This window comes from Salmo trutta, unplaced genomic scaffold, assembly GCF_901001165.1.
Source record: "Salmo trutta unplaced genomic scaffold, fSalTru1.1, whole genome shotgun sequence".
Lineage (NCBI taxonomy): Eukaryota > Metazoa > Chordata > Actinopteri > Salmoniformes > Salmonidae > Salmo > Salmo trutta.
The window spans coordinates 7,569,373-7,584,653 of record NW_021822911.1 but is presented as its reverse complement, the minus strand read 5'-3'; the positions used below and the strand labels follow the sequence as shown (position 1 = coordinate 7,584,653).

Genomic DNA, 15,281 nt, shown 5'->3' with positions numbered 1-15,281 from the left:
GGGAGGCTTGCAAGCCGAAGAACACCATCCCAACCGTGAAGCACGGGGGTGGCAGCATCATGTTGTGGGGGTGCTTTGCTGCAGGAGGGACTGGTGCACTTCACAAAATAGATGGCATCATGAGGTAGGAAAATTATGTGGACATATTGAAGCAACATCTCAAGACATCAGTCAGGAAATTAAAGCTTGGTCTCAAATGGGTCTTCCAAATGGACAATGACCCCAAACATACTTCCAATGTTGTGGCAAAATGGCTTAAGGACAAACAAAGTTAATGTATTGGAGTGGCGATCACAAAGCCCTGACCTCAATCCTATAGAAAATGTGTGGGCAGAACTGAAAAAGTGTGTGCGAGCAAGGAGGTCTACAAACCTGACTCAGTTACACCAGCTCTGTCAGGAGGAATGGGGTAAAATTCACCCAACATATTGTGGGAAGCTTGAGGAAGGCTACCCAAAACCTTTGACCCAAGTTAAACAATTTAAAGGCAATGCTACCAAATACTAATTGAGTGTATGTAAACTTCTGACCCACTGGGAATGCGATGAAAGAAATAAAAGCTGAAATAAATTATTCTCCCTACTATCTTTCTGACATTTCACAGTCTTAACATAAATTGGTGATCCTAACTGACCTAAGACAGGGAACTTTTACTAGAATTAAATGTCAGGAATTGTGAAAAACTGAGTTTAAATGTATTTGGGTAAGGTGTATGTAAACCTCCAACTTCAACGGTATAGCTCCCTGGCTAACTTCAAGAATCAGCTATTTGAGCAGCTTACCGATCATTGCAGCTGTACATAGCCCATCTGTAAATAGCCCATCCAACTACCTACAAATCAAATCAAATTTATTTATATAGCCCTTCGTACATCAGCTGAAATCTCAAAGTGCTGTACAGAAACCCAGCCTAAAACCCCAAACAGCAAGCAATGCATGTGAAAGAAGCACGGTGGCTAGGAAAAACTCCCTAGGAAAAACTCCCTAGAAAGGCCAAAAACCTAGGAAGAAACCTAGAGAGGAACCAGGCTATGAGGGGTGGCCAGTCCTCTTCTGGCTGTGCCGGGTGGATATTATAACAGAACATGGTCAAGATGTTAAAATGTTCATAAATGACCAGCATGGTCAGATAATAATAATCATTGTAGTTGTCGAGGGTGCAACAAGCACGTCCGGTGAACAGGTCAGGGTTCCATAGCCGCAGGCAGAACAGTTGAAACTGGAGCAGCAGCATGGCCAGGTGGACTGGGGACAGCAAGGAGTCATCATGCCAGGTAGTCCTGAGGCATGGTCCTAGGGCTCAGGTCCTCCGAGAGAAAGAAAGAAAGAGAGAAAGAGAGAATTAGAGAGAGCATATTTACATTCACACAGGACACCGGATAAGACAAGAGAATACTCCAGATGTAACAGACTGACCCTAGCCCCCCGACACATAAACTACTGCAGCATAAATACTGGAGGCTGAGACAGGAGGGATCAGAAGACACTGTGGCCCCATCCAATGATACCCCCGGACAGGGCCAAACAGGCAGGATATAACCCCACCCACTTTGCCAAAGCACAGCCCCCACACCACTAGAGGGATGTCTACAACCACCAACTTACCATCCGAAGACAAGGCCGAGTATAGCCCACAAAGATCTCCGCCATGGCACAACCCAAGGGGGGGCGCCAACCCATCCCCATATTGTTTTATTTACTTTTTTTGTTCTTTTGCACACCAGTATTTCTACTTGCACATCATCATCTGCACATCTATCACTCCAGTGTTAATAACACTGGATTTTTTTATTGTGTTATTGACTGTGTGTTTGTTTATTCCATGTGTAACTCTGTGTTGTTGTTTGTGTCGCACTGCTTTGCTTTATCTTGGCCAGGTCGCTGTTGTAAATGAGAACTTGTTCTCAACTGGCCCACCTGGTTAAATAAAGGTGAAATAAATGTTTTTGTTTATAAAAAAAAATGTCTGACATCAATGTGTGAGCAACTACAATAATTGAATCTGGTCAATTTCAAACATTTGTATATAACATAAACATACTGTTGACATGTAGGCTATGGTGTAATGGAATGGTTTGCCTTGTGTGGTAGGTTTTGTGGGTTTTGACACTCTTATGTAGGTGTCATAACCAGCCATAAAATAACTCAATATATGTCACAACAGGTCCAAATATGTGTCATAACAGTGTTATGACCATATTATAACAGGCTATGACAAGTTATGTCAGCTGTTATGACATATTATGACATGGTTATGACTGTGTCATACTGTTTTATGATGCTGGATGTCAAGTACAGTGTTACCAAAGTGAGTCGTAAACAGCAAATGTGAGTCAACAACAAACAACAACAACTATGACGGTATCACATTTTTTAAATAACACACTCTGATGCGGCATTTATATGCACCTCATTTACTTTCAATAAACCAAATTGACACACAAATTATAGATGTGCTGTGTCCTGTTCTGATTTCATAATTCATACCCTATGAAATGATTTATCCCTCAGATGGTCTTCTCTGATACTAGTTGGCTGTGGCTGAGCTCCAGATGGGGTCAGGGTTAGGGTTTGGACACGATTCCAATAATGGGTTGGCATGAACAGAGATTTTGCAATCTCTCCGATTTTCGGGAATCAGAACTGAAGCTGTGTCCAGCAAAATTCCCAGCGGTGGGCAGACAGGGGGTGAGTTCTCTCCTCAGCAGATATAAGGCCTTGGTCCTATAACTTCTCACGGAGTACATCGTCTTTACAGAGGAGACACAGCTCAACATACAAACTGATAAACAGATATTTCCATCAAAATGTGGTATGTTATACTTTTCATATTCTTTCTTCAACAAAACCCTAGTTGCCTGGCAATTGTTGTCATTGCAGTACCAATCCAAATGAATCTCTGAAATGTCTTTGGACAATGGATCTTTGTAAAATGGCAGGGAAACACAGCTACTTAAATCTTTCAAAAAACATTCAAATTGCTCTAGCTAGAGACCTTTTCTAAATATAGGTTAACAAGCAAGCCCAGAGACTTCCTAAGTAAAGGAACCGTTAGTTGTGGTACTAGTGAGTGTTTGGGCGCTGTCTGTCAGTTGGCTCTGTGTGTGTGTACTGTACTTATGTGTTCCTTCTGTCCGCAGGTCATCCCTGGTAGTGCTCCTCGCGGCCTCCTGTGTCTGTCTGGAACAGGTCAAAATCAAAATCAAAATCAAAACCGATACCAAATCAATTGATGAGATGTCAGACAATTCAGGTAGCTATCTGTCTAACTGACACATAACCAACTCCCTGCCTTATGCCAAAACGGGCTTACTTTTTCTGATTTAGATTGAAATGTCAACAAAGTGAGAGGGATGAAACGTTTTCAAACAAAAACATGTAAATTTTAAAGATCAAGGCGCATTGACAACCTTTCTTGTCCCATGTCTATGTTAAGGTGGGTGTTAGTGACACCATTGATGCAGAATATCGCCCAAAAATATTGGACTTACACATTACACGTGTGTTTTCACACGTGCAATTTGTCTATTTCCGAAACATATTATATTTGCTGGCCCATTGTGACTGGTTCGTGTAAGGATATCACTCACATTTCAATTACACTGTCACTCTCATCGGATGTTCTGAAGCCAATCTTCACTATGGATCCCCTTACGCAACTCTGAGCTGAGCAGACACAAGCTGTTCCTATTCAGCCTGTTGGAGAATACAGTAGCTGTGGCCAAAATGAGGATGTCACCATCACTTTCAAGTGAGAACCTTGTTAAGTCTCAAGGCTCACAGCTATTATCCCGATTATCTTAAAAATCGATTCAGCAGCGACACACATGAGATGACAGGGATCAAAGAGAAGGCAAGCAGGGAGGAAAGGAGAGATCCTCAGTCTCAGCTTCCTCCAAGCTGGATGGTAAAATATGTCATTAGGAAAATCTACAGAGCATGAAAGCCTTGAAAAGTAAAATTCCTCAAAATCCATCAAACGTTTCAGGAAAATGTTTGAGAAGAGAAATGACACTAATTCCATCCTCATCTAGGTTTCTGCGTATTGTGACCTCCAAGGTAATTCTGTGAAAGCTAGCCTTGTCTGGCTCAAGTCATGACAACACTTATTTTTTTTAGATAATAGTAGATGATTAATGAATTTACTGAACTTTTGTCAGGTCAAAGCTAAAAGGTTCCAGAAAGCTACTACCAAATGCTAGGTGTATTCAAGTGAATAGTGTTGATTTTAGCAAACTCAAACTCAAACTAAAACCAAGGCTGGAATTGTATTGAGGCACATTTCATTTTTCTGCAATAATCTTTTATGGTTGTGTTTGAGTTGCACAGCAGTAAGTGCTAGGTGGTGCTGAGTTGGGGATGTTTTAACCATATAGAGATTGTATAGAAATAATGTTGTTGTGTTTCTTGCCCAGACCTGCGCTTCAGGCGTATGGTTGGGGGCACCCTGGCCCCTCATGTCCCCTGGCAGGCCATGGTCTATCTGAGTAAAAACGTCATGAACGGGGGCTTCGCTGGGGGAGCTCTAATCTCTGACCGCTGGGTCCTGACCGCTGGCAGGAACTTGTTTGTCAGGAAGAGTAGGCAGGACACCCAGGGGAAAGAACCAATCATCCCCAAGGTGTACCTAGGCATCACGCGATACTCCCAAGCCAATGACTCCAAAGAAGTTGCTGTAGAAAAGGTGAGCTAGTATACCCATTACCATCTCTTTCAAACAATATACAGACAATTCAGTATTTACAGCAAGCAGAACTGCACTGGGCTCTCTCACCTACATCATCATTTTCAGTCTTATAGGTAGTTAGAGCACAAATACAGTAGATCGTCAAAAAAAAGGTCCTATGAATTATTCCCTTCCCCTTCTAGGTGGTTCTGCACCCAGGCTTCCAGAGCGTGTCAGACTGGGACAACGACCTGGCTCTGATTCAGCTGAAGGAGCCATTCACCCTGAGCGAGGCTGTGATGCCCATCCCTCTGCCTGAGAGGGGTGAGGACCTGGCTGAGGCAGCCCAGGAGAAAGGCATCATCACAGGCTGGGGTTGGGGGGTCCACTTCACCCCCGCTGAGTCACTGAAACACCTGGTATTGCCTGTGGCATCGCATAGCTTCTGTAAGGCAGAGTACAACCGTGGTGGCAGCACTCCAACCATAGACGACAACATGTTCTGTACTGGAGCCAGCAAGTACCAGGAGAATGTGTGCTTTGGGGATGCAGGCGGTGCCCTGGCAGTCCAGGACCCCAAAGACGGCAGAGTGTATGCTGCAGGGATCCTGTCCTTCGATAAGGCCTGTGCCGTGAGGAAATACGCTGTCTACATGAAGCTCTCTGCCTACATGCCTTGGATCAACAGTGTCCTCAGGGGTGACAGTGAGAAATCAGCCAGTCTCCGCTCCAGTGTAATGTCTGAGATTTTTTCGAGGCAGTTGTAGCCTCCACTCAGCACAGTTTCAGATATGAGAGCCGGGGCTCATAATCTCCATTATGCCTTTGCTAACAAAGTAATTTTCTGACTTGATCTTGTAAAACTCTCTCAAGTTTCGACTTTCATTGAGTGTGTGCCCCCGCCTGATTGAGTGTGTCTTCCGATGTTGATTTCAAAGGATTTTCAATAAATTAATCTCTCCTAAGAAGTTTGGTTTCCGATGTTTCACCTTATAACTTTTATTCACATTTTCTTCAACCCATTTTAGAATGCTGGGAAACATGTTTTAGATCATCTCTACAAGAAAGGAACCTTAGAGCATGTTAGAGCCATTAAAACAAGTAGCCTACAGCTAGGACATGAGACGATTTTGAAGTTCATTTAAGTAATGGAATTATTAAGGAAAATTGTTATCTGGCCAAGGAGGATATTGTGTTGAGACCAGCAAGGGTTTTTTAGTAGATTTGTCATGAAAATCATTCAAGAAGGAAATAACTTGTTCTAAAATAGAGCTACATAAACGAGGGTCTAGAATCCCTCCCAGCAGGGGAATGGAGGTCATGTCACTCCTGGTTAGTGACTAATTTAAATACAGAAGACAAAAGGCTTGTCATCAACACTAGTTAATAGCTCTCTTGCTTTGGAGCAGCCTGCTGTACCACAATTTGTTCAGTTTCAAAAAGAGATATCTCAGAAATGGTGCCGAAGAGTATGGCTGATGTTTTACATGCCCGTAATCAATTGTGCTATTTTGTTCATTTTTTTGTGTTGTTTGTAACTTATTTTTTAACTTATTTTGTACATAATGTTGCTGCTACCGTCTCTTACGACCGAAAATAACTTCTGGACATCAGAACTGGGATTACTCACCACGGACTGGTAGAAGCTTTTTCCTTTAATCTCTATGTACTAGGGGCTATGTGGGACGCATGCGTCCCACCCCTGGTACACCCTATCAACAACAGGTGAAATATCAAGAGCGCCAAATTTGAAAACAATTAAATGTCATAATTCAAATTTCTCAAAAATACAACTATCTTACACCCTTTGAAAGATAAACATCTCCTTAATCTAACCACGTTGTCCGATTTCAAAAAGGCTTTACGGCGAAAGCATAAAGTTAGATTATGTTAGGAGAGTACATTGACAATAGCTGTGTGTAATGTTTTGTCAATTCAAAGACAGGCATCACCAAAAGCAGAAAACCAGCTAAAATTATGCACTAACCTTTGACAATCTCCATCAGATGACACTCCTAGGACATTATGTTAGACAATACATGCATTTTTAGTTCTATCAAGTTCATATTTATATCCAAAAACAGCGTTTTACTATGGCGTTGATGTTGAGGAAATCGTTTCCCTCCAATAACCGCCAGTCAAATCAGCACGACAAATTAAATAATTACTATTCGAAAACATTGGTAAAATATTATATTGTCATTCAAAGAATTATAGATTTACATCTCTTGAACGCAACCGGATTGCCAGATTTAAAAATAACCTTACTGGGCATTCACACTTTGCAATAATCTGAGCACTGCGCCCATAAAAATACGCTTTGCGATACAGACTAACCGCCATGTTGGAGAGATCTAAAATCGAAAATACTATGTAAATAATCCATTACCTTTGATTCTCTTCATCAGATGTCACTTCCAAAGAATCCCAGGTCCATAACGAATGTAGTTTTGTTCAAAAAAGCTCATCATTTATGTCCAAAAACCTCCGTGTTGTTAGCACATGATCTAAACCAGCCGGACTTCACTTCACGAACGAACGGAAAAAATGTATTTACGTTCGTTCAAACATGTCAAACGTTGTATCGCATAAATCATTAGGGCCTTTTTTATCCAGAACATGAATAAAATTCAAGGCGGACCATTGGGTTCTCTTTTAAAACGTTTCGGAATGAGAGTACCCACCATCAACTCGTGCGCAAGGTGTCTAATGGGCCATCACCGTTCCAAGGCTCTTCTTCAGTCAGATCTCAGAGTAGAAGACTCAAAACACTTTGTAAAGGCTGGGGACATCTTGTGGAAGCAATAGGAAGTGCCAAAATATTCCTCAGCCCCTTTGTTTTTCAATGGTATAGGCTTAAAGTCAATTCAACACATCAGGTATCCACTTCCTGTCAGAATCTGTCTCAGGGTTTTGCCTGCCAAATGAGTTCTGTTATACACAGACACCATTCAAACAGTTTTAGAAACTTTAGGGTGTTTTCTATCCATATATAATAAGTATATACATATTGTAGTTACTGGGTAGGATTAGTAACCAGATTAAATCGGGTAAATTTTTTTATCCAGCCGTGAAAATACTGCCCCCTATACCCTAACAGGTTAAACGCTAGTAAAACTAAATGTATGCTCTTCAACCGATCACTACCCGCCCGTCCAGCATCGCTTCTCTGGACGTTTCTGACTTAGAATATGTGGACAACAAAAAATACCTAGGTGTCTGGCTAGACTGCAAACTCTCCTTCCAGACTAATATTAAGCATCTCCAATCCAAAATTAAATCTAGAATCGGCTTCCTATTTCGCAAACAAAGCCTCTTTCACTCACGCTGCCAAACATACTCTCGTAAAACTGACTATCCTACCGATCCTTGACTTCGGCGATGTCATTTTCAAAATAGCCTCCAACACTCGACTCAGCAAACTGGATGCAGTCTATCACAGTTCCATCCGTTTTGTCACCAAAGCCCCATATACCACCCACCACTGTGACCTGTATGCTCTCATCGGCTGGCCCTCGCTACATATTCGTCGCCAAACCCACTGGCTCCAGGTCATCTATAAGTCTTTGCTAGGCCGCCTTCACTCACTGGTCACCATAGCAACACCCACCCATAGCACGCGCTCCAGGAGGTATATCTCACTGGTCATCCCCAAAGCCAATACCTACTTTGGCTGCATTTCCTTCCAGTTCTCTGCTGCCAATCACTGGAACGAATTGCAAAAATCAAGTTGGAGACTTATATCTCCCTCACTAACTTTAAGCATCAGCTATCTGAGCAGCTTACCGATCGCTGCAGCTGTACACAGCCCATCTGTAAACTTAACTTTATTGACAACACCCAAATGGATACTGTCATTAACACGGTTCTTCAATAATTACACATAATTCATAATACTGTAGCAAACATTATATTAAGCAGGACATTCAAATGAGCCTTACAATTATAATCCAAAGTAGTGTGAAATGCACTCATAACCAACCTGGAAATGGAGGTTACTCCCCTAAGTTTCCCCATTCACATTCAGAATACATTGTGAAAAACTAAAATCTTTGCTCACCATTTTTGCTCCAGGCAGATATAGTACATCCATAACTTTCGGTTTCCTCATTAGCAGGGAGGAGTTTCTGCAATCAAATTGCCCTCGTGCCGCAATTTTAGCAAACACAGAAAGGGGCCTATATTGGAGACCAAAAGTCGTCTGGCACACTGCTTAGGACATGAATATCTTATTTATAGCCTACAATCATCGATGTTACTACTAATGTGAAAAGAAGTCATTTTAAGACAATTGTAAAATAATTTTAACATTCATTACAGACGTCAATTGTTGTACAAGATCATGGCTACGCTGTTGGCATCACCTTTTACAGTGGATTACCGCTGTTGTGGGCCTTTAATCATCTGTCTGACTTTGTTGTTCACACAGGAGAGATACTTACCTATCGTGGATCCTCTGGGGAGCCTCAACAACCTCGTGATGCTGAAGAGGCAGAGGAGAGTCTCTCCAGATCAGAACACCTCAATAAACACCTGCAGAGATCCACAGTGAAGAGAACTCACTGCTGCTCTGACTGTGGGAAGAGATTCACCTCCCCAGCAGGCATTAAAATTCATCAGAGAACGCACACAGGAGAGAAACCTTATATCTGTGGTCAATGTGGGAAGAGTTTTAGTCAATCTAGCTATCTGACAATGCACCAGAGAACGCACACAGGAGAGAAACCTTATAGCTGTGGTCAATGTGGGAGGAGTTTTACTCAGTCAGGCAGCCTGATATCACACCAGAGAACACACACAGGAGATAAATCTTATAGCTGTGATCAATGTGGGAAGAGTTTTACTACATCTAGCTCTCTGACTCAACACCAGAGAATACACACAGGAGAGAAACCTTATAGCTGTGGTCACTGTGGGAAGAGTTTTGCTGCATCTGGCTCTCTGACTCTACACCAAAGAATACACACAGGAGAGAAACCTTATAGCTGTGGTCAATGTGGGAAGAGTTTTACTATGTCAAGCAACCTGATATCACACCAGAGAATACACACAGGAGAGAAACCTTATAGCTGTGATCAATGTGGGAACAGTTTTACTCAGCTAAGCAACCTGATATCACACCAGAGAACACACACAGGAGAGAAACCTTATAGCTGTGTTCAATGTGGGATGAGTTTTGGTCGATCTGACCATCTGGTATCACACCAGAGAACACACACAGGAGAGAAACCTTATAGCCTTATAGCTGTGAACATTCTCCGATAAGACATCTGATCAAACACCAGAAAATACATGAAGGGGTTGTTACATGATATCAATGATATGTCACAATGTAGAATGTTTTAACATTGTAGTAGGAATATTTTAATAGTGTCACAATGTAGAACCCTAAACGTTTGCCCCCCTGTTCTATTGATTTCAGCATGAAATGGATATCAGCCTCATGGAAAAATACAAGCTCTGAATTGAAAGAGTACTATTTATGAGATTTAACAAAAAAGAGTTGTGTTACACACGTTGGTGACGCACTTGAATCAAAATGTATCTAGCTGTTTTCTACAAATTGTCCTCTAACCAGGGATGTACACATTATTCCCAGATTCTGTGTGGTTTTTAGCTGTTAGTTTTAACAGGACGTGCAACCTCATCTCCCTTATGTCACACAAATGATTTTAACATGATATCGATGAGTTATAACAAATAAGTGTTGTGTTCCTTTGTTCAGCGACCCCTAAATTTAAATGCATCACTCCGAAATGTAGCTGACTGACTTCCGTAGGTTGTCCTCTAACCAGTGAGGTAAAATATATCTCCATTTCCAAGTGTTTTTTGTTTTGTTGTGTTAGTTTGAAGAGCAGATTCAACCTGGTTTCCCCCCAAATCGATATAAGATTTGTGTTTTGCGTTTAGCCAGTGCGTTGCCATGGATCTTTATTTATTTTGACTGCATGTTTTTCTGTATTGGAGATTAGTTTTGTTTGTGCTCGTTCCAAGGGGACGAGAGTTCTAGAAGCTAGTGAGTTTTAGGAAGATGAGAGTTCTAGAAGCTAGTGAGTTTTAGGAAGACGAGTTTCTATAGAAAGAAAAAGGAGAAAAATAATACTATTGTATATTATTATTATTTAGAAATGCGTGTTTTTTTCTTGTTTTTAATTGTTGATAGCCAGTGATTATATTGTAGAAGGTGAAGCATTGTAGTTGATTAAAATGTGAAATGGAAGTTGTTTTCTGTTGGTGGTGAGCAAACTTGTCCAACAAAAATATAGGATATGTTTGTCTTAAGGGGGAAGGTGTTAGAGGCTTTGGTTTTTCCATTTATGTTTTGAGGTTGGACTTTAGCACGTCTAGCTCGTTAGCACGTAGGACGCACTGATTGGTGTCACCTCGTTAGTCAGTATGTGTTACACCTGTGCTGGCTTGTCCATCTCGTTAGTGGGAAGGTGTTTCACCTGAGCTGGTCCAGGTTCTATTTAAGAGTGTCTGGCCCAGTGCTCCAGTTGTCTTGATACATGTGGAGAGTCAACACCTTTAGTTGCTCCACCTTTTTGGTTTGCTACCTGTCGTTAAGTTTGGTGTGGGTTTTTCTTTTCTTTGTCTCTTCTTGGGCAGATTTAGTGGGTCTCATGGTGGGTGTCTTTTAGGTCCCAGTTGTTGTTATTAGTCAACTTTCAGTGGACACTGAGAGCAAAACTGCAAGATTATGTGATAATACTTTTATTGCATCAAATGGTTGTTTTATTAACAGAATAGAGGGTTCTTATAACTATTGTGTCTGAGTGTTCTACTGAGGATGGGCCTCTGGGAGAAAACACTGACAGGAGATTTACAATGTCTTTTGGGTTATAAAACCTAGAGAGACCGCATTCCAGAGTATGAGTTAATTTTTCTGTTCTATATGGTACCAGGGAGAGATGACCCCAGGGCCAGACCCTGGTCTCTACACAAAGAGTACTGTTTTTACAGCAGATACTTATAATTCTCAGCAGAGAGTATCTTTCATACAAATCTTAACCTTGTGACCTGTTCTATACATCCATTGTTCGTCCTGTAGGTTGAAAGGGGTATAAAAGACAAAGGGGTGTTGGTATCTTGGCTGTAAAAAACCTTTGTACTTTTGTCCACCAGCCATCATTATCATAGGGCACTCAATTGATTCACCCTGTATTTATGCATTGTATTGACTTGCTCCCTTATTAATAAGTGAATAAAGATTTAGTTTAAGATTAACTCAGACTTGTGTGATAAGTTTGTCTCCTCAATTGATATTATAAAAAATTAATCGCCACATTTGACGATGGGGATGTGAATCTTGACTTGGTGTCCGCTCCTGACGACCTGGGTAAATCGTGCACGAGGGATCCCTCAAACTTGGGATCTCAGGGAGACCACACTTCAGGAACAGAGCAAATGGACCCACTTTTGACCTGAGAGGCAGCGAGCCGAGTGGATACCACTTCTCAAACAGTTTTTAAAAGAAAGAGGTGAGCGAAACACGCAAAGTGGAGTTTTTAGAAAAGCCTCGTAGGCTCTGAGTGTGTTTTCCTGTGTGAAGGGGGCACCTTGGAGGTGTAAACAGGGCCCAGTCAGGAGGCTCTGAGTGTGCATTCCTGTGTGGAGGTGTAAACAGGGCCCAGTCAGGAGGCTCTGAGTGTGCATTCATGTGTGGAGGTGTAAACAGGGCCCAGTCAGCTATCTGGATGAACAGTAGAATCTGTGTTTACTAGTTAAGACCATTTATTATAGAGTATAAGATAGTAAGGTGCCCCTGTAATTGTTTTAAACCTGGACACCATTTTAGAAGTATTGAAAGATGTAAATGTATGAGTTACATTATCCTAGGAACTAACCATTAAATAGAAATGTGAAAATGTTCCTGCAGTTTAAAATATTGTTGAAAAACAACTAATTGATTAGGTATGTTTGAGAATAGCATTGTGTGACTGTGATATGAGAGTTGTGTGACTGTGATATGGGAGTTGTGTGACTGTGATATGGGAGTTGTGTGACTGTGATATGAGCGTTGTGACTGTGATATGAGAGTTGTGTGACTGTGATATGAGAGTTGTGTGACTGTGATATGAGAGTTGTGTGACTGTGATATGAGAGTTGTGACTGTGATATGAGGGTTGTGTGACTGTGATATGAGAGTTGTGTGACTGTGGTATGAGAGTTGTGTGAATGGAAAGGAGTCTTAATCTGTCGTCTGGATAGTAACATATAGAAATATGCTTAATCAGATGATTGAAATGTGGATAATAAGTGGGATGATATTTTAGAAAGCAGCGGAAGGTCTATAGTTCCTGGGAGGCTTGATTTTGCCGTGGTCTCTGGGAGGTTAGAGAACCGTTGAGGATCCCATGGTCATTGTCCGGGAAACAAAAGTTTATTTTTTGTTCTGCTGGGAGTATGTTTGGAGAGCTGCTTCGTAGCTGTGGAGAGTCCTTGAAAAAGCAAATGGAATGGTTGTCGTGACTACCTGAGAATTTCTTACGTTTTATATGGATTCTGTAAATATATGAAAATATGATGAATTGTATGTGTGTGTAATGATTACTAGAGATTTGATAAAGTAATACTGGAAATATAATTAGATACCATTTAAACAACCCATATGTAGACGAACGTAGGTTTTGAGTTGGTATCTTTAATGGATCATTTGATAAAGATGAGGTATAAGCATTATTAAACAGTCTACAAAATCTGGGCAGTTGTCTCAGAAACTGATGGGAGTGTGTCCACTTTAGGTTAACTTACCCTAACGATGTAACTATAAAACGCTTATTGGATTGAGGGGGGGGGGGGTTCTTCCCAATATGAGAGGAGTTGCTATATTTCTTGAATAAACCTTTTTCCATAAAGTTAGAGTGAAACCCACCTTCTAACATGTTCTTTGAAGAAGAAGAAGAACCTTTTGGGGCTGTTTTTCATTGACCAAGAACCCTACGGTTCTTAGGGGATCTGAGAACAACTCCAGTTGAACCCTTCATTTTTAGAGTGTAGTCGGCTCTATTTACTCTCAGATTCAAACATGATGATTAGCATCAACGATCAAGTCAGCTGCTGCTGCTCCAATACAGTATGAGGTGAGACGATGAACTGATGTTGAACTGGGCAGTCAGCTGCTGCTCCAATACAGTATGAGGTGAGACGGTGAACTGATGTTGAACCGGGCAGTCAGCTGCTGCTGCTCCAATACAGTATGAGGTGAGACGGTGAACTGATGTTGAACTGGGCAGTCAGCTGCTGCTGCTCCAATACAGTATGAGGTGAGACGGTGAACTGATGTTGAACTGGGCAGTCAGCTGCTGCTGCTCCAATACAGTATGAGGTGAGACGGTGAACTGACGTTGAACTGGGCAGTCAGTCATTCATTCTGTACTATGAGTCTGGTCTATCATTGTTACTGCACATTCTGGTAAAAATTGTAACCAATAAGGAGAGACTTTTCTTCAAACAATCAACCATTATTTGATAAGAATTGCAATAATGTAGCTGGTCAGCCCTACACTCTGAGGTGGAAGGCCGAGAGCTCGATGACACAAGGAGTTCAGAAGCCTTATATAGTCAAACTATCTTGTGCATATAGAAAACATGTGATCTTGGTATGTGAATGTGAACGTGTGTGGAGAACGAAACACAGACTAACTGTGAATTGGTCGTCTCGTTCTGTAGCAACAGCTAGTTATTCTAGTCTTCTAGTGAGGTGTCAAAACAACAGGAAATCACTCTCGACACAGTTCCTCTGAAGTAGATCAACGGTTCCCTGGATTGGGCCAAGCGCCTTTGGCCTGTCTGCCCAGAGGGTGTGTGGTTGCACACCCACACAAACATACACATAAACTTCTCAACCTTAAAGAGATCCTTCAACACATTAGAAGTCATAAACTTAAAGAGGTTGACATAGATTTTTCCCTCACAACATTGCACAGAGATAAATCAGATACAGCCTGAACTGTGTGATGTAGGGAGTTGTAGTTTCTCTAGAGATAAATCAGGACCCAGACTGAACTGTGTGATGTAGTAGGGAGTTGTAGTTTCTCTAGAGATAAATCAGGACCCAGACTGAACTGTGTGATGTAGTAGGGAGTTGTAGTTTCTCTAGAGATGAATCAGATCCAGACTGAACTGTGTGATGTAGTAGGGAGTTTTAGTTTCTCTAGAGATAAATCAGATCCAGCCTGAACTGTGTGATGTTGTAGTTTCTCTAGAGATAAATCAGATCCAGACTGAACTGTGTGACGTAATAGAGTTGTCGTTTACAACAGGCCAATATTCTACGTAGTTTAGCGCATAAAACGTAATTAACTACAGTGACCATAATCCATTGCATGCCTACTTGTCTTGTCTGTGTTTCTTTTACACCTGCTATGTAAAAGAGACAGAAGAATGCACAATGGTCAATGCTATCTGGGATCCTTGGGACATCCCTACCCTAAACCCTAACCTTAACCCCTACCTTAACCATTTTAAATGTCAACTTCAATGGGCTAGGGACGTCCCAAAGATGTATCTCTACCTGAAAATACATGATCTAAGTGATTGATAGTTGGTATTCAACAGTCATAAAGCCATATATACTTTAATGAACCACTAAAATAGTGATTTTGTCAGACAG

At 41.4% G+C, this 15,281-nt stretch overlaps 1 protein-coding gene across 1 annotated transcript; it reads left to right on the top strand.

Annotated features, from left to right (window-relative positions):
* The first annotated feature begins 2,667 nt into the window (after positions 1 to 2,667).
* On the top strand, positions 2,668 to 5,634 carry LOC115186352 (haptoglobin). The gene is made up of 4 exons (XM_029746018.1): positions 2,668 to 2,812; positions 3,141 to 3,253; positions 4,416 to 4,684; positions 4,870 to 5,634. Exons 1-4 carry the CDS (start codon positions 2,808 to 2,810, stop codon positions 5,431 to 5,433), a joined length of 951 nt encoding a protein of 316 aa, XP_029601878.1. The 5' UTR covers positions 2,668 to 2,807; the 3' UTR covers positions 5,434 to 5,634.
* Positions 5,635 to 15,281: the final 9,647 nt, after the last annotated feature.

Bases quoted from the DNA above. Each gene is read 5' to 3' on its own strand.
- LOC115186352 (XM_029746018.1), top strand. The intron at 3,254-4,415 runs GTAGCTATCTGT...TTTCTTGCCCAG, and splicing joins TGAGATGTCAGACAATTCAG to ACCTGCGCTTCAGGCGTATG. The intron at 4,685-4,869 runs GTGAGCTAGTAT...TTCCCCTTCTAG, and splicing joins AAGAAGTTGCTGTAGAAAAG to GTGGTTCTGCACCCAGGCTT.